At 37.8% G+C, this 23,101-nt stretch overlaps 1 protein-coding gene and 1 pseudogene across 1 annotated transcript; both read right to left on the bottom strand.

Annotated features, from left to right (window-relative positions):
• Positions 1 to 300: 300 nt before the first annotated feature.
• LOC113337389 (prolyl 4-hydroxylase 1-like) lies at positions 301 to 2,857 on the bottom strand. Its single transcript, XM_026583077.1, has 10 exons — positions 2,380 to 2,857; positions 2,054 to 2,094; positions 1,786 to 1,851; positions 1,606 to 1,689; positions 1,344 to 1,409; positions 1,103 to 1,173; positions 965 to 1,016; positions 792 to 884; positions 616 to 708; positions 301 to 408 (listed from the first exon to the last, which is right to left on the bottom strand). The coding sequence occupies exons 1-10, from the start codon at positions 2,855 to 2,857 to the stop codon at positions 301 to 303; spliced, it is 1,152 nt and encodes a 383-aa protein (XP_026438862.1).
• An 850-nt stretch (positions 2,858 to 3,707) lies between these two features.
• LOC113337388 lies at positions 3,708 to 22,996 on the bottom strand (annotated as a pseudogene).
• Between the last annotated feature and the right edge of the window lie 105 nt (positions 22,997 to 23,101).

The following is a 23,101-nucleotide window of genomic DNA, read 5'->3' as shown; positions in this document are numbered from 1 at the left end:
TAAATAATTTTAATTTATTTAATTTTACAAAAAATAAATAAATCCAAATTAAATAAAATGTGCGTATTATTAAAGTTGGAAGCCACCTTAGTTTCAATATACGTGGCCATGCAGGTACAAGAATATGTGCATTGCATTGCGTTCAATCTCAAACTTCCTCCTACTTTCTATTTCTCTTTAGATAATTTCTTCTTAGTTTTGGATATAGTTTAGACCATGCCAAACAAGATTACTTAAAAATGTGCATATATAAGATGTTCCCAAGATGTTTTGAATGGACAAGCTGGCAGTTGAGGAGAATTAGTAGTATTTATTCTGCCTCATGAATTTCGTAGCACACCATTTCTCTCCAGATAAGACTTCGCATCCTGTATGTACACTCTTTGGATCTACCTCCCCATCAAGTCCCTACAAGGAAGACAATCAACGGATGTTATCGCTGCGCACAATTTAACCTGGTTAGAAAATTGGTTGCTAAGGCCTGTACTGCATTGTATGCAACACAATGGCAGTTCATGTACAAACCAAATTGACAAACCTAAACGGCTTAATGCTAAATTTATGTGCATAGGAAATATAGGAAAACAGTATTGTTCCAGAGTAGTAGAAACGAACCAAGCTCCAGAAAAGAACTGCATCTCCTTTAATCGGTTTTACAGATGACCCCTTTAACATTTTTCCAGCACAACTACATTTTCCTGTTCCAGCCTGAAATTATTTGCAGTTAACACGCAGATGGAGTCAATTGCGAGCTATACCATGAGTGCATGAAATCTTTGATCTGAACTCACCATGGGGAAGTAAGTTTCACCTCCTTCCACATTGTCGCTCCAATACATGAGCATTGTTGCTATTCTCTGACCTCCACTTTGCTCGATGTTTGTCTGCACCCAAAAAGGAAATTATTGAAACCAAGTCTAGAAAAGGAAAAACTAAAACAAAGCAGTGTTGAAAAACAACTCACAGTGTCCAAAAAGTAGTCGCTATGTAGCCTAAAGTACTGATTCTTTTCATACCTGTATTGCAGATGTTAGGCACTTAATATTGGAACCGATCAGTGTAAGAGTTTAGAGTAATTAAGCATTTCTTTAGAAAGCAATACCTCATAACGTGAATACGCTCTCCGTTTTCTAATGGTACTTGAGAGAATTCCGAAATTCGTTTTTCAATAGCCTGTTTCCGATATGCATAAGAAAAATATAATTGCTAATTTAAAAAGTGGGAAAACAAACAAATTTCATGGGTTTTTGGACTTTGGAGGCATTTGTACTGATTAACGTTTCATAATCGATCCTAGAATTTTGCAAGGAAATGGAATAACGCGAGCTTGCTAAGGAACCAACCTGTACAATAGGATTCTTACTCTCTGCCTTTATTAAAGTCGTACTAAAACTCGTCCTTAGCTCACTCTCAATGATCTGAAAAACCATTCAAACACAAAAGAAAAAAAGTCGACTATTAAATAACGGACAGATACAGATTGGGAAAAATGATTAAAATAGAATGCCTGATAAATGGAATGCAGCATTCAGAAATACAAAAAAATAACAATAAATACATTTTTGTTTGTATTAAGAAATAAGCGAGATCCACTGTAATACATGCCTTCATTGCCTTGCCTGTTTTCACTACATTTACCGTAGAACGCTTGAGCCGAGGCTTGGAAATTGCTATAAGATAATCACATTCCTGCAATATCATATCACAATCTCATTCTTTTAGCTCATTGCGATTTCTTGCACAAAATAGCTATCACATGACCATGTAATTGAGAGACATTCATACTTCCGAACTTAAGAAATTATGCAGGACAATAATTCGTGGTGCCCAGCTAATAATCTCAGGTTTGACCTGCAGCGGCAAAAGAAAATAGTATGTGTAAAGATTTCTGTCAAAAGGTCTGATAATGTACCAGATCATTCAAAACCCACAAGCTAAGCAAAAGTATTTATTGGTAACTTATTTAGATCAAGCAACTACAAAACTTTTACATATAGAAACATATATATAAAGGTGGTGCAGAAATGAAAATGAAGATGCAAACTAAACATACAAATCCGAGTCGGAGCATCTTTGTGTCACAACGAGAAAATCCTGAAACTATACACAAAAACAAGTATGTCAGATATTTTGTTTGTTTTTTTTTTTTTTTAAGGAAAGGAAAGTAAAAGAGAGAACACCAATTGCAACAAAAGAAAACGAGGGCAGCCTGATAAAACTAGAACCAGATGTACCAGATTCTTTATATACAAAAAAAAAAAAAAAAAAAAAAAGGAACTAACAAAAAAACGTCCTGGTTGGCAAAATAAGAATCAGTAAAATTGTGCGACCCATACAAAGCCAATATGGATCTGAAGAACCAAAACGGGTCGAACTTACTAGCACCACCAATACCGTTGTTGTATTCCGAAGAACTTTGGAGAAGTAATGCATGGAGTTCAGAAAACGTTGGAAGAGTGGAACGACAACGGATTGCATTATATATGTTGATCCAATCATCACCTAAACCGCGAAGTGTAGCGGAGACAAGTTCAAGATCAGAAACAGGTTCATGGACAGACTCAAGGGCGTCAGCAATTTCCTTGATTTTTGAAACATATTCAGGGATAGGTGAATTTCCTTTTTGGATGGTAGAGAGGTCGCCTTTGAGTTGAAGACGAGTACGACAAGGAGATGATACAGAACCAGTACTTTTGGAGGAAGACGAGTTGGAGTTGGGTAAAGGAAGAGCTGAGGAACCCGTAGCTGGAAAAGGTTTTTTTCGAGGTAAATAGGTTAAGATTTTTTTAAAGAAAGAAAAAAGAAGTACAAGAGGAGGATGAGTTGAAGAGCCAGAAGTAGAATCAGACGTCGACATTGTAAGAAAATAAGGAGATGGTATACTAGCTAGGGTTTATAATGCCATTCTTAGAAGTCGAGAGAATAATTGAATAACGCAATCAAGCTGATAGGTTTTTTTTTTAATTTTTTTTGTTCGATAAAAATTGCATTATAATATATATACTGAACAAACAACGAAAAGGGCAGCCCCATATTTCGGGGAACCCAACTTGCAACAGCCCTTATAAATATCTATGGAAGCCAATGGGACTGCCAGCTGATGAAACAGATGCAAAGAGCTAGAATTGGTAACAATCTAGGAGCCTTGGTTTTGAAAGCAGTCAAGCAACTAAACTTGATTCCAAGAAAGAATTGTCAGGAAGACTAGACATAAAATGTTTTTTTTTTTTTCCAAAACCTTGATTCCAGGCACTCATATGAACCAGTTATAGTCATCAGTGCCACTCCATAAAAACTATGGACATTGCAAAGTTCGAGAACACATTGGAGAAAATTAGACACCAAAGTAACGTCATAGATGTGTAACGTGAACAAAGGACTATACATTAACTAGAAAATGGACTACATTAACTAGAAAAATCAGTACAATTACATGATGATCTTTGAGCATTACTTGATTTTAAGTGTGGAAATTTCTTGAACCAGTTGCACGAACCCAAAGTGCCGGTGAGAAGATTTCATGTTAGCATTAACATAAAATCTGCATCTGCTTATTTCAAAAATCACTCATTCTAATACTCTCTCTTTTATTTCTTCTTAATTATGGATAAGATAACAATTTTGTTTTTTTGATCAAGATCACTAAAAAAATGTGTATCAACAAGATGTGCCCAAGATGTTCTAAATGGGCTGCAGTTAAAGAGAAATTAAAAGTATCTATTTTGCCTCATCCATCTTGTAGCAGACCATTTCTCTCCTGATAAGACGTCACATCCTGTATGTACACTCTTTGGATCTACCTCCCATCAAGTCCCTACAAAGAAGACAATCAACAGATGTTATTGCTGCACCTCAAATACCAAGTTCGACGGTAACCACATAAACTGCAACACTGTTTAACCGTGTTAGAAATTCTGTTGTTAATGTCTGAAAGAACTAAAACTAAACAGCTTCATGCTAAATTTGTGTGCATAGGAAATATAAAAATAATAATACTGTTCCAGAGTAGTAGAAACGAACCACGTTCCAGAAAAGAACTGCATTTCCTTTAATCGGTTTTACAGACGATCCCTTTAACATTTTTCCAGCACAGCTGTATTTGCTTGTTCTAGCTTCAAATTATTGGCAGTTAGTGTCAGACTTTTCTTAGGGAATCACTGACAACCGCGAAATAATGGATCTTGAGATATTATGATGAATAATAAGTAAACCAAGCACAAGCAACTATGAAAATACGAGAAAGATAAATCAACTCACAAGGCACAAGATTTATAGTGGTTCGACCAATACATACAACTTGTATATATTGTCTACGTCCACTTTGAGCCGCACCAACTCAAATCCACTATGAAGAAAAACGATTACAACGTCGTGTGAATCCCAACAAACCCTTGGTTACACCGCAACAATTACCCAAGACGATAACCTTGTCTCTTGTTCCTCACCAATATTCTTTCACAACGAAACCCTAGCTTTTTCCCTAAAAGCTATACAAGAAAGAACTCTCTTTTCTCTCTACAATTGTATTCGCTCACAATTTCTCCACACAATTCTACAAGGCCTAATTACCTATTTATATAGGTTACAAACTTGGCCACCAAGAATTATAACCGGTTTAGGAAACCCCTTCCCTAAATAACCACGGCTAATTTTAGGAAATAGTTAATTAGTCTTCAATAACTAACAATCTCCCACTTTGAAGACTCATTTATTGTCTTCCATTCTTCAATTTTGGATTGTCGGTGCTAAAACATCTTCCTTGTTAGTGCGGCTCCCCTCCCAGATCCTCATTCTGAGAGACCAACTAAAGCCTTGCAGAGCTTTAGCTTGTCTGATGTAACTCCCTTTGTAAACATATCTGACGTATTCTTCGAACCAAGTATCTTCTCGAGCTTCAACTCTCCTTCTTCTAAGATATCCCGAATGAAATGATAACAGATATCTATATGCTTCGTCCTAGCATGATGGGATGATTTCTTGGCTAAATGTATAACACTTTTACTGTCCCTAAACAGAACACTATCTCCTTGTTCCTTTCCCAACTCAGCTAATAATCCTTGAAACCAAATCATCTCCTTGCTCGCTTCCGTCACCGCTACGTACTCCGCTTCCGTAGTAGAAAATGTCACCAACTTCTGTAACCGTGAGTTCCAACTCACTGCAGCTGACCCCATAGTATAAACATAACCGGTCGTACTTCGCCTTTTATCTACATCACCTGCGAAGTCTGCATCCACATAACCCCTCAAGATAGAACCACATCTCCCATAACACAATGGTACGTCTTTGTTACCTCTCAAATACCTGAGAATCCACTTCACAGCTTCCCAATGTTGTTTTCCTGGGTTTCTTGGATATCTACTCACTACTCCCACTGCATGTGCAATATCGGGTCTCCTGCACACCATAGCTTACATTAGACTCCCAATAGCTGAAGAATATGGTACGTTAGTCATGTACTCCTTTTCTTCATCTGTATTCGCACACTACATACTTGAAATACGAATATGACTTCCAAGTGGAGAACTAAATGGTTTAGCATTCTCCATATTGAACCTTTTCAACACTCGTTCAATATTCAACCTGACTAAGCATAAGATTTCCCTTAGCTTTGTTCCTTATGATTCTCATACCAAGAATTTGTTTTGCTTCAGCAAGATCTTTCATAGCAAACTCCCTTGCTAATTGTTTCTTCAAATTCTCAACTTCTTGTAGAGATGTTCCAGAAACCAACATATCATCCACATACAGTAGTAATATGATGTAGTCAGAACCATTCCTTTTGAAGTAACAACAATGATCTGCATTACACCGTGAGTAACCACTTATATGCATGAAGTTATCAAACTTCTTGTACCACTGTCTCGGGGATTGTTTTAAACCATACAAACTCTTCTTTAGCTTGCACACCATCTCTTCCTTGCCTTTTACTATGAATCCTTCTGGATGCTTCATGTAAATTTCTTCATCTAGGTCACCATGAAGAAAAGTTGTTTTTACATCCAACTGTTCAAGGTAGAGATCTTCAGAAGCCACTAGACTTAACACTACTCTGATAGTAGTCATCTTTACAACTGGAGAAAATATCTCATTGTAATCAACACCAGGTTTCTGCTGAAAACCTTTCACAACCAACCTCGCGTTGTAGTGAATTTATCAATTTGCATCAGATTTCATCCGATAAACCCATTTGTTATGCAATGCCTCTTTACCTCTTGGTAATTTTGCTAACACCCATATGTCATTCTCATCAAGTGAATTCATCTCATCCTCCACTTGATTGAATCATCAACCGCTAGTTCTTCCTTAATATCTTCAGGTTTACCTCCATCCGTAAGTAATAGATAATTCAAAGCATACCTTGGGTTTGGTTTAGGAGTTCTTGACGATCTTCGTACTTCTTGTGAAACTGTAGGATTAACTCCCACTATAGTAGAAGTCTGTTCAATTTGTACTTCTCCTCCATCAGAAACATCATGCTCTTCTTGTTCCACACTTCTTCCAGAAACATCATCAATATCAATATGCAACTCCTTATCGACGTTGCTTGACCTGACATCTTCAACTTGTGTTGTATTCCTGTCCTTGTACAGCTCATTCTTATTAAAAGTGACGTCTCTACTTCTAATAACTTTGTGACTCTCGTAGTCCCAAAGTTTATATCCAAAAGCGTCAATTCCATAACCAAGGAATATACACTTCTTTGCTTGAGCACCTATCTTAGAACTCTCACTGAGACTAAGATGAACATAAACAACACAACCAAAAACTTTCAAATAGGAAATATTTACCTTTTTGCCAGTCCAAACCTCCTTTGGTATCTTTATATCTAATGGACTACTAGGTGTCATGTTAATTAGATAAGCAGCCGTCTCTGTTGCATGTGCTCAGAAGGTCTCGGGCAAACCAGACTGCAACCTCATGCACCTTGCACGTGCATTTGATAGACACATTTTTGTGTCTAATTTGATCTCAATACTATATATTTTTGGTACTCGATTTCGTACTTATTATGGTGTTTTTGTGTATGTGTAGGTGTTTTTGAGAAATAAACATTTTTGAAAAAATCGGCTCGAAAAATTACTCGGAGAACCCCTGGAGGACATTCGCTATTCGGACTCCCACTCTGGTTATGGGGAAACCTTTCTTCTTCATTCAAAATATAAAATTGGCGGGAAAATTGTGTGGGATACAGGCAGAATTAGGGTTGGAGTTTTTGCGCTATTCAGTAAGATTCAATAGCTGTAGTTGATCGGTTTGACTGGATTGAGAGTAACAGGCATGGTATGGGCTTCAAAATCAACTGGATTGGGTTAGATAATCGGCAGTGAAGAAAACAGGGTAACCCGGGTTTTGATTACTTCATCCCGAGTTTGTGTGTGATGGCGTGTGGCTAGAGAGTATTTTCTATGACATGTTTGGAGCGTGAAGGGGTTATCATCCTGTTTCAGCAGAATAGGGATGGTAGTGGTTGTACAATCGATAAAAAGGGAAAGATATCTTCTCAGCTCGATCAAACAGGGAAGTACTTGGTGTGATATTTTGGAAAGCTACAAAATATTCTGTTTTGAATTTGGAGAGATTTTCTCGTGATTTTATTCAACAGATTGATTGGAAATGAGATAGTGTGACTTAACAGGGATGGTAAGTCTCCCAGATTCGCAAAAAGAGGGATAATTCACCGAGCTAGGAAAAACAGGGCATTCACGTAGGCAGATATACTCTGGATTATGTGGTAATATTTTGGAAAGTTTGCGTATCTCTACAGCTGCTAACTCAGTCTTATGCGTGTACCAGAATGTTTAGAGTGTGTCTGCAGCAATTGAACGCATGAAGGAGGAAAGAAAGGGAAAAAAAATATCTCGAGGATATATTCTTTTACTGCCGAGTAATGGAAGAATTTTTGGAATGATTGAGCGAGATTTCATGGTGCTTCTGGATATATAAAGGGTTCTGGTGTTTCATAGAAGGGTATCGAGAGTTGGGAGAGGCTATAGAGAAGAATAAGAAGCTTCAGAGCAGATTTATCTGCTACTGCAAAGAAGGAGAAAATGAAGAACAATGAACTGATAAGAACTGTCGTTCTTGACTTTCACATATTCAACCCATAAACGACAGTTCTTCTGCGACACCATATACAATAGTTCTTCGCAACAGTTGTAACAGTGAGTTTGTAACGATCTTTCAGCTTTGCAAACTCCTGGTTTATATTATTTTGCTCCCTTTTCTTCTTTGTAAACACCAATTGAGCTATAAAAATATATTTTGAGCGTGTTTTCCATGATGAGCTAATTCCCTCGTAACCAAGGAAATGGAGGAAGCTATTTACGCAATATAAATGGGTAACTATTTCATTTTCTCTTATTTTATAATTCACTTAATCGCTGCTTTTGCCGAGTTTTAAATTGTTTGAATGATTGTCTTAATTATTTGTCATTCAGTTTGATAGGTTATGCTTGGTTAAATCTCTTGATAATCTATGCTTAAAGTTTACAAATAATGTTTGAGAATTTTTATGATTGATAGTGAATTAAAGATAAAAGAGGACTTAAGAATTGAATAGAGTTTTGAAATATGTATCATTCAATTTTGCGTAATAGTGGAATCTAGTGTCTTGGTTACCTCTCGCCCAATTTGTTAATAGTTTTGTATTTAATTTTATTAAACCTTTAAATTTAATCTTCACAAATCTTAGAGTTCAAATCCTATTTACAACAACGACAATCAAAAATCTTAATCAGCATTCAACGTCCAATTCATACGTTCTGCTACTCCATTATCATGTGGCGTCCTTGGAACTGTCCTCTCCAAACGAATTCCATTCGTAGCACATAACTGCAAGAATTATGTTTTGTCATACTCACCACCGTTTTTTGACCTTAGACACTTCAACTTCATACCAGTTTTGTTTCAACCAAAGCTTTCCACTTCTTAAACACTTCATACACCTCGAACTTATTCTTCATGAAGTAAAGCCACGCATTCCTTGAGTGATAATCAATAAAGGTGAATAATATTGGAACCCGTTGTGAGATGCAACATCAATTGGTCCCCATACATCGGTATGAACCAAATAAATTTTCGCGCTTCTCAAGTCTCTTCCTCCTCTGCTGAAGCTAACCCGTTTTTGCTTTCCAAGAACACAGTCTTCACAAAAACTCATATCAACAGACTTCACCTTTGGTAGATATCCTCTTGAACATAGAATCTTCATGTTCTTTTCACTCATGTGCCCTAATCTTCTATGCCATAAGTTAGTGTCTTCACCACTACTAGCCATTGCTAAAGTAGTTCCATCTGAAGTCCCGTATAGAGTATTGACTCTAACTCCTCGAGATAACACCATAGCCCATTTCACTTTCCAATTGTGTTTCGCTAATACAACTTCACAGTCATCATCACAAACTTAGCACACAGACACCAAGTTCTTCTTCAAATTTGGAATATGTCGTACATCCTTCAATTTCCATGTTGAACCATTGACTTTCAAGATCACATCACCGAAACCGATGATGTCGCATGATTCACCGTCACCCTAGAATACTTGTCCATAGTATCATTCTTTATAAGAGATCATAATACTCTTATCACCTGTCGCATGGAAAGAAGCTCCCGTGTCTATAATCCAAGACTCATCTTGCTTGTCCTCAGCGAGTAGTATAAAACCTTCTGTAATCACCTTCTTGTTATCAACAAGGACCTTCACCGGTTCCGCAGCTACAACTACGTTGACCTCTTCTTGATTACCTTTGTTTCCACCATTATTAGCACCTTTGTTTTCCAGACAATCGCGCTTGAAGTTTTCTACTTTCTTACACGCCCAACACTCAACAACACCTCTAGTCCGGGATTGAGATCTTCCCCTATACTTCCCTCTAGACTTCCATCTAGATTTGTTGTTGTTGTTCATATTTGAACTCCTGCCTCTATCTTCTTCATGCATACTTAAGGCCGATCTTGAAGAACTAGATACATAACCTTGTTCGATTCTTCTCTCCTCTTCAGCAATTAACCTTTGTTGCACATCATCAAGATTCAAATTCTCTCTCCCTGTGGAATTGCTAATGGTTGTCCTTGCAGTATCCCAACTCTTTCGTAATGACGACAACAACCGCAAAGCTTGAACTTCATCGTCAAAAGTAATACTAACTTTTGAAATCTGAGAAATAATCGATTTAAACTTCCCAAGATGTGCAGAAATCGCTTGGCCTTCTTGCATCTTCAGATTAAATAATTGTTCACACAACATAATCTTCCCCGAGGCTGATGAATTTTAATACAACTTTTAAAGTTTATCCATAAGATTCTTCGTATTAGTTTCCTCTTGTACAATATTGTAGACTTCCTCCGTTAGACATCTACGGATCACGGCTACACACTTGCGATCAAGAGTATTCCATTCTTCGTCTTTGCGTGCTCCCTTTTTCGCAACTCCACCCAATGGATCAGCAATGTCTTTCTTATATTGGTAGTCTTCCATCTGAAACTTCCAAAAAGCAAAGTTCTTCCCATTAAAAACTTTAACCCTAGATACCGTACTTTCGTTATTATCACCCATAACTCCCACTCCAATCGTACTATGATAAACCCTAAAGCTCTAACCCGAGCTCTGATACCAGTTGTCAGGATTTTCTTAGGGAATCAGTGACAACCGTGGAATCACGGATCTTGAGATATTTTGATGAATAATAAGTAAACCAAGCACAAGCAACTATGAAAATACGAGAAAGATAAATCAACTAACAAGACACAAAATTTATAGTGGTTCGATCAATACATACAACTTGTATATATTGTCTACGTCCACTTTGAGCCGAACCAACTCAAATCCATTATGAAGAAAAACGATTACAACGTCGTGTGAATCCCATCAAACCCTTGGTTACACCGCAAAAATTACCCGATACGATAACCTTGTCTCTTGTTCTTCACCAATATGATTTCACAACGAAAGCCTAGCTTTTTCCCTAAAATCTATACAAGAAAGAACTCTCTTTTCTCTCTACAATTATGTTAGCTCACAATTTCTCCACATAATTCTACAAGGCATAATTACCTATTTATATAGGTTACAAACGTGGCCACCAAGAATTCTAACCAGTTTAGGAAACCCCTTCCATAAATAACCACGGCAGATTAAATAATTGTTCACACAACATAATCATCCCCGAGGCTAATGACTTTTGATACAACTTTTCAAGTTTATCCATAAGATTCTTCGTACTAGTTTCCTGTTGTACGTTATTGTAGACTTCCTCCGTTAGACATCTATGGATCACGGCTACACACTTGCGATCAAGAGTATTCCATTCATCGTCTTTGCGTGCTCCCTTTTTCTCAACTCCACCCAATGGATCAGCAATGTCTTTCTCATATAGGTAGTCTTCCATCTGAGACTTCCAAAACGCAAAGTTATTCCCATTAAAAACTCTAACCCTAGCTACCGTACTTTCGTTATTATCACCCATAACTCCCACTCCAATCGTACTATGATAAACCCTAAAGCTCTAACCCGAGCTCTGATACCAGTTGTCAGGATTTTCTTAGGGAATCAGTGACAACCGTGGAATAACGGATCTTGAGATATTATGATGAATAATAAGTAAACCAAGCACAAGCAACTATGAAAATACGAGAAAGATAAATCAACTCACAAGACACAAAATTTATAGTGGTTCGACCAATACATACAACTTGTATATATTGTCTACTGATGGTTTATCAAAAGTGATTGTAGTAGTGGTAAAAACTGGGTCTTTTCAGACTTGTGAAGAAAACAATTTTTATAGATTTAAATTAAACAGGCAAATAAATAAAATAGTTCAAACCTTTAGAGAAAATACCAAGACTAGGATTCCACCATTGACCAATTAAATAGTAAATTCTAAATAATATTCATGCAATTCTATCTTTAAAAATAATTCTAATATTTGCCTCAAATATATTTTTGAAGTAATAATTGTAATCACAAAGTATAAAACATCAAAAGTTTTAAAACCCAGCATGCTTCATCAAAATAATTCACAACTATTCAATAAAAACTAATATTTCAATTCAATTCCATGCAAATAATCAAATAATAATATTGCAAATAAATAATAAAATTAGAATTATACCAATCAATATGGACCAATGGCTTCCTCCGTCGTCTCGGCTAATGGGTTTAGCTCCTCATCCCAAAGACACACTCACAAGATGAATTCATGGCTAAAATAGGTGTTTTTATTGATGATATAAGATGAAACAGAAATTTGCAACGCTGTAGTGGTGTTACAGCGCCATGTTACAAAGGGGTAAGGTTTTAAGACTGCTGTAAACGATAAATCTACTGCTGTGAAACAACGACAGTGGTATGATAAGTCTGCTGAAGAACGACTGACTCTGCGAGTCTGTTCTTCGTGTTCTTCAGAAGCTTTAATGGCAGCAGCAGCAGCAGCGTTCTCCTCTATTCTTCTCCTAGGCTCTCATCTACTCAATCTCTCCTAAAGGTTTCTAACCCTTTATGTAAACCAACACTTATATAGCCTTCAGATTCCCTAGAAACTCGATCAAATTCGAGAATAAATCTCTTATTCTTCACGTGCAGTTTGAACAATAATTCCATCTGTCGATCTTTGTATGCGTCTGTGAGCTATTCTATTGCTCCCAAAATCTTCTCTGACTTGAACTCAACTGTTTTGAAGTATATCCCACGCAAGAATCTCTCCCAAATCTTTCAAACCAATTCAAAACCCTAAACAGGGACCGTGTGCACTGTCTTGACTTTGTGTGGATTTTCTGACTTATCCAGCCCAATTAGATGGGTCTAATCGCTTCTAACAGGTCCCTTATGTCTTGTAGAGTCCGTGGGTACCAAATTTGCCCATTGAATCGCCTGCTAGGTCGCTCAAATCCTTGATCCAAAACTGTTGACGCTGCTGCCTTTTTTCCCGCCAAAATTTTTTTTGAATTTGAGAAGTTGACCTCCCCTTATCTGTGGCTGGTCTCCCTTTAGCAGATGCCTGGAAATGGGTCACCCCTTAGTAATTAGGTTACCCCTTATCCAAAATCAAGGGTCCGTATAGCAAGTGTCCTCTGGGGCATTTTCCGCATTTTTTTTCGGGGTTCCTCCGGGGTATTTCTGGGATACTTCCGGTACACTTCTGAGGCGCTTCCGGTACGTTATCAACGGAGGTCCAAATGCCACATTTTTAGCCAAATTCGCCGCAAGAGATTATTTTCCAAAAACACCTACAAATACATAAAATAACCAAATAAGTACAATATCGAGTACTAACAATATATACAAATGAGCTATATTAGACACATAAATGCGTCTATCAAATACCCCCAAACTTATTATTTGCTAGTCCCGAGCAAATCAAAACTACAAAATAAAATCTAACTCACTGTCGCAGGCAGGCATCGTCGATTGCATTTAGCGTATGCAATAAGCCTTTAAACCCCTAGGTGGCCCTAGTGGCCGAGTTATAGTCTCGGGAGGGCTTACCAGAGATATACCCACAAAACCTGTACTCCAGACCTTAGCTACCTACGCAGAACCTTGGAGGCACTAAAGAATCTCCTTGGTTGGCATACTATTGACTACAGGAAGAAGTACCCTGATGCGAAATTCCAATTGCTGTACACGAGTTTGCACTCAAGCATACTAAAATTCATATAAAGTGACAGAGCTCTACTCAGATAGTTGCACTATGGACATCATATTCGGAGTCAAACTAATCACATGGAAGATCAAGAGATGGATATAGAAAAATAGATGGTTTTGATGTTTACTAAGTGAACGGCGTTTCCCATATCTGTCTGAAGGCCTCCGCCAAAATGAACCTATCCTAATGGATTGAGATACTAGTCTGACTAATATCAAACACTGGCATATACAAGGGTACCAGTGGTCGATAACCTAACTCTAGGTCAACACAACTGGCATATACAAGGGTACCAGTGGTCGACTTTATTGAATTTATTCCTTTTGGTCAAATGGTCTGGTCTCAATTTCTTTCTTTCTTTTTTTTTTTTTTTTTTTTTTTTTTTCATCTCTTTTTTTTTTTTCAACTTTTTTTTTTTTTTTTTTTTTTCATGGTATCTCAATCACTCTAATTCACCCTAGCATTGGTAACAACTTGAATCGTGGGCCCCACCTATCACTTAGAGAAACATAGTTTAAAAACAAAATAAAATAAAAATAGAAGTGAAAAGGACTCAACGAGATATGGTGAAACTATCATGTTATTTCTAACATCTGAGCTCTGTGCTTTTATGAATAGACTCTTTAGATGTTTCCATCTAATCAGATTGGTTCCTCAAACTCCTACAATCAAAATGCTTCCATCCACTTAGATTAGTTAGTGCAATCCTCAATAGGCATAAATTTCTAGGCTCTGGAGTTTATTTATTGCAACTAAAAGCTAACAAAAAGTGTTTCTTCCCCACCCCCAAACTTAAATCTTACATTGTCCTCAATGTTCTAAGGATGAAAATAAAAGCATGAACAAGGAGAAACTATTACCACTGGAGGGAAAAGAAATAAGGAAGGATATTACCGTATCACATGAACGCGGGAGCCTCCCAGTAAATGCTAAATTTATAGTCATTAGCTAGACATCAAATACCTCAAAAAGAATTTTCACCTTCCAAAGTCGTATACCAATAGTCGAAATAATTGTGGGTCCATAAGACCAAATAGAACTGCCACAAATAGGAGACAAATGCTCAAGATCAGAAAAATGAGCAGATAGAGCACAACCTGATCTAAAGTTTCTCGCAAGACAACTGGATTTATCTGAGGTGCCCACTTGGGCTTCATATGAGTGTCTCGGCAAACAGATTCATCCGAAAAACGGGTCTCTAACATTGGATTTTCTCCTGGACATTATCAGGCGGATCAGGTTGTGGAGTCTGAATACACTCAAGCGATACCTCAGATGCACTAGGCTTGAGTCCCAAGTTAGGGACTTCTATTGGGGATAATTGACAATCTCTACCCCCAAACTTAGAATTTTGGGTGCCTCTACAATGACTAGTCACAATGTTCCTAATTTCTAGACCATCGGGTTCTTGAAAAAGGTCAATTGCTTTCTCTAAGTCATAATCAGGTGGTTCATCCTCAGCTTGCTTCATATCTTCTATGGTCCACTCTAAGGCTTCCTTATTTTCTTGAAGCACGGTCTCTGGACTACTTTCCTGATCACTATCCAAATCGGAGGCTATAATCACAGGGAAAGACTCGGGTGGGCCTAAAAATGTATAATTAGACTCCAACTCAGGAGGCTCTTTTAAATAAGGTATTAAGATAGACTCAGAAGCTAGTAATGGTTCGAACCTATCTTTCCATATATCAATATCTAACATAGGAACAGAATCCAACAGAGCATTTACTTGTTCAATGTTACTATCATCGTCGAAATCCAGGCTAAAATGGGATAAACAACTCTCCAATGTATTTTCCGGTACGATGTTTGGTAATGACTCCTGAACTAAGGTTCCTATCATGTTCACCTCTTCAATACATGTGCTATCTAGCTCAGAATGTAGCTTGTTTACATTAAAAATATTCAGCTCAATAGTCATATTACCAAAAGATAGATTCATAATACCATTTCGACAGTTTATGATCGCATTAGACGTAGCTAAGAATGGGCGACCTAAAATCACAGGTATTTGGTTCTCTGGGTCGGGGACAGGTTGGGTATCTAGGACCACGAAATCCACTGGATAAATAAACTTGTCGACCTCAATAAGAACATCCTCGATCACACCACGAGGGATTTTAACGGACCTATCAGCTAACTGGAGTGTTATCTGGGTAGGTTTCATCTCACCAAGTCCTAGCTTAAGGTACACATGGTATGGCAGTAAGTTCACACTGGCTCCTAAGTCAAGCAACGCTTTCTCAACACGGTACTTACCTATTGTACAAGAAATGGTAGGGGACCCTGGGTCTTTATACTTAGGAGTAGTGGTATTCTGAATAATAGAACTCACATGACTAGCTATGAAGGCTTTCTTCTGGACACTGAGCTTACGCTTTCGCGTACACAAGTCCTTAAGGAACTTGGCATAAGAGGGAATCTGCCTAATTGCATCTAATAATGGAAGGTTGATATTAACCTGCTTAAAAACCTCCAATATATCATTAAAGTTGGACTCCCTCTTAGTCGGAACTAGCAGCTGGGGAAACGGGGCTCTGGGAACAAAGTGAGGCTCAACAGGACCCTCATTGGTCTCTTTGGAGACTCTATCAGTCTCCTCATTTTCTGGCTCAGCAGGGTGAACTACATGTTCACTATCAGGCATGGCACCTTGTTGTCAACTTTCTTTCCACTTCTTAGGGTTGTGACAGCATTCACATGATTGTACGATTTCTCTCCTTTGGGTTAGGATCAGTATGACTAGGGAACCTTCCATCTCTCTCTCACTTATAAACTTAGCTATTTGTCCTACTTGAAGTTCTAATTGGCAAGACTCTGGGAATATTCTTCAATTCTTGCCTAGTTTCTTGTTGAAAGCTCATGTGGTTCTTTGTTAGCATTCATGGTTATTTCTAACATAGTGAGAGTTCCTCTAAGGTAGAGATCTTTTTCTCGGAAGTGTTCTGAAACTGGGTTTGACCTGAAGAGTTCTTAAAACCAAAACCTGGGGGAGGCTGAGAATTGCTAGACTGGCCTTGACTCTGGCCCTTAGACCAAGAGAAATTAGGATGGTTTCTCCAACCAGGGTTGTAGGTTTCTGAGTATGGGTCAAACTTCTGACGGTTCTCAAACCTAGAGTTGTTATAGACAGCATGGGCTTGTTCTTCACTAACTGACCTTCCCAAAATGAATTATCGGGCTCTATTCCACAACTAGAGACTTGAGAGGCTCTATTAGGTTCAACAAGGGACCTATTTTTAGACTGACCCATTTCTAAAGCTTCTAACCTTCTGGACAAAGCAGCAAACTTAGCATCTGACGCAAAACTCGTATCTACCATATTGGTGCTACTTCTATTGACCAAGAGTCTTTTAGGGGGTTCAACACAAGATTCCCACTGTTGGGATTTTTCACATCAGCGATAGCTCCTAAGAGGTAAGTAAAAGCATCATCAGCATTTTTACTAGTGAACTCACCAGCGCACATAGATCAACCATGGCTTTGGTCGAATAGTCTAAACCATCATAAATAATCTGTACAAGTTTCATATTATCAAATCCATGGTGAGGACACTGAGATAGGAGATCATTGAATCGCTCTAAAAACCTATAAAGAGACTCTCCTCTTGTTGCACACTAGCACTAATTTTCTGCCTAACAGCTGCAGTTTTATGCTTAGGGTAGAATTTCATATAGAAGGCAGCGATAAGTTCCTGCCATGTTTCTATGGATTCAGACGGTAGGTTGTTAAGCCAGGTCTTGGCTTTATCTCTCAAGGAAAAGGGAAACATTTTAAGTTTCAAGACTTCATCAGTAAGGTCTTTTATTCTAATTGTCCCACAATTTCCTCAAAGTCCCTAATATGAAAATAAGGGTTCTCATCATCTTTTCCTAAGAATATAGGGATCATCTGAAGAATACTAGGTTTTATCTCGAAATTAGCCGTAGTGGCTGGAAATTTAATGCATGAAGCTCGGTTGGTCCTAGTTGGGAACATGTAATCTTTCAAAGTTGCCATCGCTGGCAAAACAGAAGTACTAGGGGTACTATCCTCACAAAGAGACAGATTCTCAAAACAGAAGTTTCCAAAAACAGGGCTCTCAAAAGAAGAATCTTCGAGCTCCCTGCTTAAATCAGAAGAACTACTAGGTTTTTTGCTAATCAATCGACCTAGAGTATCTCTTTTCCAAGCCCTAACAAAATCGGGCATACACTAAAAAGAATTCAAAAAGAAATAAAAATCCTAACAGGAAGGTTCTAGCAAACACACAGCAGGCTGACTCGACTTTACCACAGCAAACCTAAAGATTTCTAGCAAACAACAAGCATGATGGCTCCACTTAGATTGTTTCTAGACCAGCTTCTAATCCTTCGAAAGGGAATTCATTACAATTTGAGCAAACCCCTCTGGAATCAATCCGAGTTAAAGCAAGTTGAATCGAGGCGAGGGAAGCTCAGTGGAGCTTTGATACCCAAAACCTCACCGATCCAATGTGGCGCAGTCACGCATTCTACTCGCAGAAACCGTCAAGAACTTCGAGGTGTGCTTAAAAGAGTAACCAATATTTTTCGAATGATTGTCCTGTTAAGCTCGATACCCTATAGGTCTCTTTCTAGTCCAAATTTTAGGCTTAGGTTCGCTTTAGGTTTCGTTTTCCTAAGGCGGGCAAGAAGGGAGCGGTGATGAAATCCGAACCCTTATCTTATATGGTCCAGTCCTTGCCCTTTACTAGGAGTTTAAAAACAGTCCATATTCAAGTCCTCAGCATATATTCACCTTAAGGAGTCCAGTAACCCGCTTGCAGGAGATTCGCGGGTGTTTAGAATTTTACCTCCCGTACCAGACGGGCGAAGAACCGCTGAAGTCGACTCGGGCCACGACTCCTATGCCGTGTGCGAACCCGAGGGGCCGAGACGATATCGTAATCGTCGTCCTTCCCTGCAAACAGTTTATATTTAAGGGTACCCTTCCGTAGGGTTTAAAAATAAAAATAAAAATGTCCCAAAATTAATGTCCAAAGTCCATAAAAAAAAATACAAAAGAAAAGAAAGTCTAAAAAAAAAAATTACAAAAAAATGTCTCTCTTTTTTTTTTCTCTCTTTTTATCAAAATAAATAAATAAAATTCTTCTTCTTTCGCTCCTTTAGCTTTACTTTTCGCTCCCAAACTTTAAGTAAATCACCACAAGCTTTGGCAAAATTGTCTTTCGCTCCAATCTTCAAAAATCTGCAAGGAAACAAAAAAAACCAAAAACGTAAAGAAGAACAAAAATAATAAAAATCTAAAAAAAATGCTAACTAAACACAGGTCCGCGTCGGCGGCGCCAAAAATTTGATGGTTTATCAAAAGTGATTGTAGTAGTGGTAAAAACTGGGTCTTTTCAGACTTGTGAAGAAAACAATTTTTATAGATTTAAATTAAACAGGCAAATAAATAAAATAGTTCAAACCTTTAGAGAAAATACCAAGACTAGGATTCCACCATTGACCAATTAAATAGTAAATTCTAAATAATATTCATGCAATTCTATCTTTAAAAATAATTCTAATATTTGCCTCAAATATATTTTTGAAGTAATAATTGTAATCACAAAGTATAAAACATCAAAAGTTTTTAAAACCCAGCATGCTTCATCAAAATAATTCACAACTATTCAATAAAAACTAATATTTCAAATTCAATTCCATGCAAATAATCAAATAATAATATTGCAAATAAATAATAAAATTAGAATTATACCAATCAATATGGACCAATGGCTTCCTCCGTCGTCTCGGCTAATGGGTTTAGCTCCTCATCCCAAAGACACACTCACAAGATGAATTCATGGCTAAAATAGGTGTTTTTATTGAATATAAGATGAAACAGAAATTTGCAACGCTGAGATGGTGTTACAGCGCCACTGTTACAAAGGGGTAAGTGCTTTTAAGACTGCTGTAAACGATAAACCATTACTGCTGTAAAACAACGACACTGGTATTGTTATTTAAGACTGCTAAAGAACGACTGACTATGTGAGTCTGTTCTTCGTGTTCTTCAGGATCTTCAATGGCAGCAGCAGCAGAAATATCTCTTGTAACTTCTTCTTCTCGTCTATCCTCTACTCCCAATTCTCTCCTAAGGGTTTCTAACCCTTCTATGACGTAAACCAACACTTATATAGCCTTCAGATTCCCTAGAAACTCGATCAAATTCGAGAATAAATCTCTTATTCTTCACGTGCAGTTTGAACAATAATTCCATCTGTCGATCTTTGTATGCGTCTGTGAGCTATTCTATTGCTCCCAAAATCTTCTCTGACTTGAACTCAACTGTTTTGAAGTATATCCCACGCAAGAATCTCTCCCAAATCTTTCAAACCAATTAAAAACCCTAAACAGGGACCGTGTGCACTGTCTTGACTTTGTGTGGATTTTCTGACTTATCCAGCCCAATTAGATGGGTCTAATCGCTTCTAACAGGTCCCTTATGTCTTGTAGAGTCCGTGGGTACCAAATTTGCCCATTGAATCGCCTGCTAGGTTGCTCAAATCCTTGATCCAAAACTGTTGACGCTGCTACCTTTTTTCCCGCCAAAATTTTCTTTTAAATTTGAGAAGTTGACCTCCCCTTATCTGTGGCTGGTCTCCCTTTAGCAGATGCCTGGAAATGGGTCACCCCTTAGTAATTAGGTTACCCCTTATCCAAAATCAAGGGTCCGTATAGCAAGTGTCCTCTGGGGCATTTTCTGCATTTTTTTTCGGGGTTCCTCCGGGGTATTTCTGGGATACTTCCGGTACACTTCTGAGGCGCTTCCGGTACGTTATCAACGGAGGTCCAAATGCCACATTTTTAGCCAAATTCGCCGCAAGAGATTATTTTCCAAAAACACCTACAAATACATAAAATAACCAAATAAGTACAATATCGAGTACTAACAATATATACAAATGAGCTATATTAGACACATAAATGCGTCTATCATCTACGTCCACTTTGAGCCGAACCAACTCAAATCCATTATGAAGAAAAACGATTACAACGTCGTGTGAATCCCATCAAACCCTTGGTTACACCGAAAAAATTACCCGATACGATAACCTTGTCTCTTGTTCCTCACCAATATGATTTCACAATGAAAGCCTAGCTTTTGCCCTAAAATCTATACAAGAAAGAACTCTCTTTTCTCTCTACAATTATGTTCGCTCACAATTTCTCCACATAATTCTACAAGGCATAATTACCTATTTATATAGGTTACAAACGTGGCCACCAAGAATTCTAACCAGTTTAGGAAACCCCTTCCCTAAATAACCACGGCAGATTAAATAATTGTTCACACAACATAATCTTCCCCGAGGCCGATGACTTTTGATACAACTTTTCAAGTTTATCCATAAGATTCTTCGTACTAGTTTCCTGTTGTACGTTATTGTAGACTTCCTCCGTTAGACATCTACGGATCACGGCTACACACTTGCGATCAAGAGTATTCCATTCATCGTCTTTGCGTGCTCCCTTTTTCTCAACTCCACCCAATGGATCAGCAATGTCTTTCTCATATAGGTAGTCTTCCATCTGAGACTTCCAAAACGCAAAGTTATTCCCATTAAAAACTTTAACCCTAGCTACCGTACTAACCGGTTTAGGAAACCCCTTCCCTAAATAACCACGGCTAACTTTAGGAAATAGTTAATTAGTCTTCAATAACTAACAGTTAGCACGCGGACAGAGTCAATTGCGTGCTATACTATGAGTGCATGAAATCTTTGTTGTGATGAACTCACCTTAGGGAAGTAAGTTTCTCCTCCCTTGACATCGTCGCTGAAATACATGAGCATTGTTGCTATTCGCTGACCTCCACTTTGCTTGAGGTCTGTCTGCACCCAAAATATTTATGAATCCAAATGCGGAAAAGGAAAAAGTAAAACAAAGCAATGTTGAAAAGCAACTCACAGTGTCAGGAAAGTAGTCCTGATGTAGCCTGAGGTACAGATTCTTTTGATACCTGTATTGCAATGTTAGGCACTTAATAGTGGAACCGATCATCTAAGAGATAAGCATTAGAAAGCAACACCTTATAACTTGAATAGGCTCTCCGTTTTCTACTGGCACTTGAGAGAATACTGAAATTCGTTTTTCAATAGCCTGTTTCCGATATATGCATAAGAAAAATATAATTGCTAATTTAAAAATTGGGAAATCAAACAAATTTCTTGGGTTTTTGGACTTTGGAAGCATTTGTACTTATTAACGTTTCATAATCGATTCCAGAATTCTTTTATTGAAGGATTTTGCTAGGAAATGGAATAATATGAGCTTGCTAAGGAACCAACCTTTACAATATGATTCTTACTGTCTGCCTTGCTTAAAAACATAGAGAAACTTGTCCTTTTATCACTCACAAATTCCTGATAATTAATTGAATGCAGCATTCATTAGAAAAAATAAATAAGTACATTCTTGTTTGGATGTATAAAGAAAGAAGCGAGAGCCATTGGAATACATGCCTTGCCTGTTTTAGAGTCATGTAACATAGAACGCTCGAGCCAAGGCCTGGCAGTTGCTATAAGATAATCACATTCCTGCAATATTAAACCACAATCTCATTTGTTTAGCTCATTGCACTGTCTTGTGCAAGATAGCTTTTACATGACCATGTAATTAATTGAGACATTCATACCTCCGAACTTAAGAAATTGTGCAGGACAATGATTCGTGGTGCCCAACTGATAATCTCAGGCTTGACCTACAGCCGCCAAAGAAATTAGTATGTGTATAAAGATTTCTGTCACAAGGTATGATAACGTGCCAAATCATTCAAAACCCAAAAGCTAAACAATATTATTTATTGGTGACATAATTAGATCAAGCAACTACAAAACATTTACAGATAGAAACGTGGTGCAGAGATGAAAATGAAGATGGAAACTAAACATACAGATCCGATTCGAAGCATCTTTGTCTCGCAACGAGAAAATCCTGAAACTGTTAACAAAAAATAGTATGTCAGATATATATATTTTTTTATATACATCATATAATAAAAATCCCAGTTGGCAAAATAAGAATCAGTCAATTGTGCGACCCATGCGAAGCCAATTAAAGTCCTTATGACAGAAAACACTTACACCGCAATATGGATCTGAAGAACCAAAACGGGTCGAACTTACTACCACCACCACCAATACCGCTGTTGTATTCCGAAGAACTTTGCAGAAGTAATGCATGGAGTTCAGAAAAAGTTGGAGGAGTAGAACGAAGACGGATTGCATTATATATGTTGATCCAATCATGTCCTAAACCGCGAAGTGTAGCGGAGACAAGTTCAAGATCAGAAACAGGTGCACGCAAGACCGTCAGCAATTTCCTTGATTTTTGAAACATATTCGGAGATTGAAGAATCTCCTTAATGAATAGTTGAGAGGTCGCCTTTGAGTTGAAGACGAGTAAGTGAACGAGTTGAACGATAAGGTGCTTCTGAGGAAGCAG

The sequence above is a fragment of the Papaver somniferum genome, unplaced genomic scaffold, assembly GCF_003573695.1.
Source record: "Papaver somniferum cultivar HN1 unplaced genomic scaffold, ASM357369v1 unplaced-scaffold_16, whole genome shotgun sequence".
Taxonomy (NCBI): domain Eukaryota; kingdom Viridiplantae; phylum Streptophyta; class Magnoliopsida; order Ranunculales; family Papaveraceae; genus Papaver; species Papaver somniferum.
The sequence above is the reverse complement of the archived record's forward strand: the minus strand, read 5'-3'. Positions and strand labels throughout refer to the sequence as shown.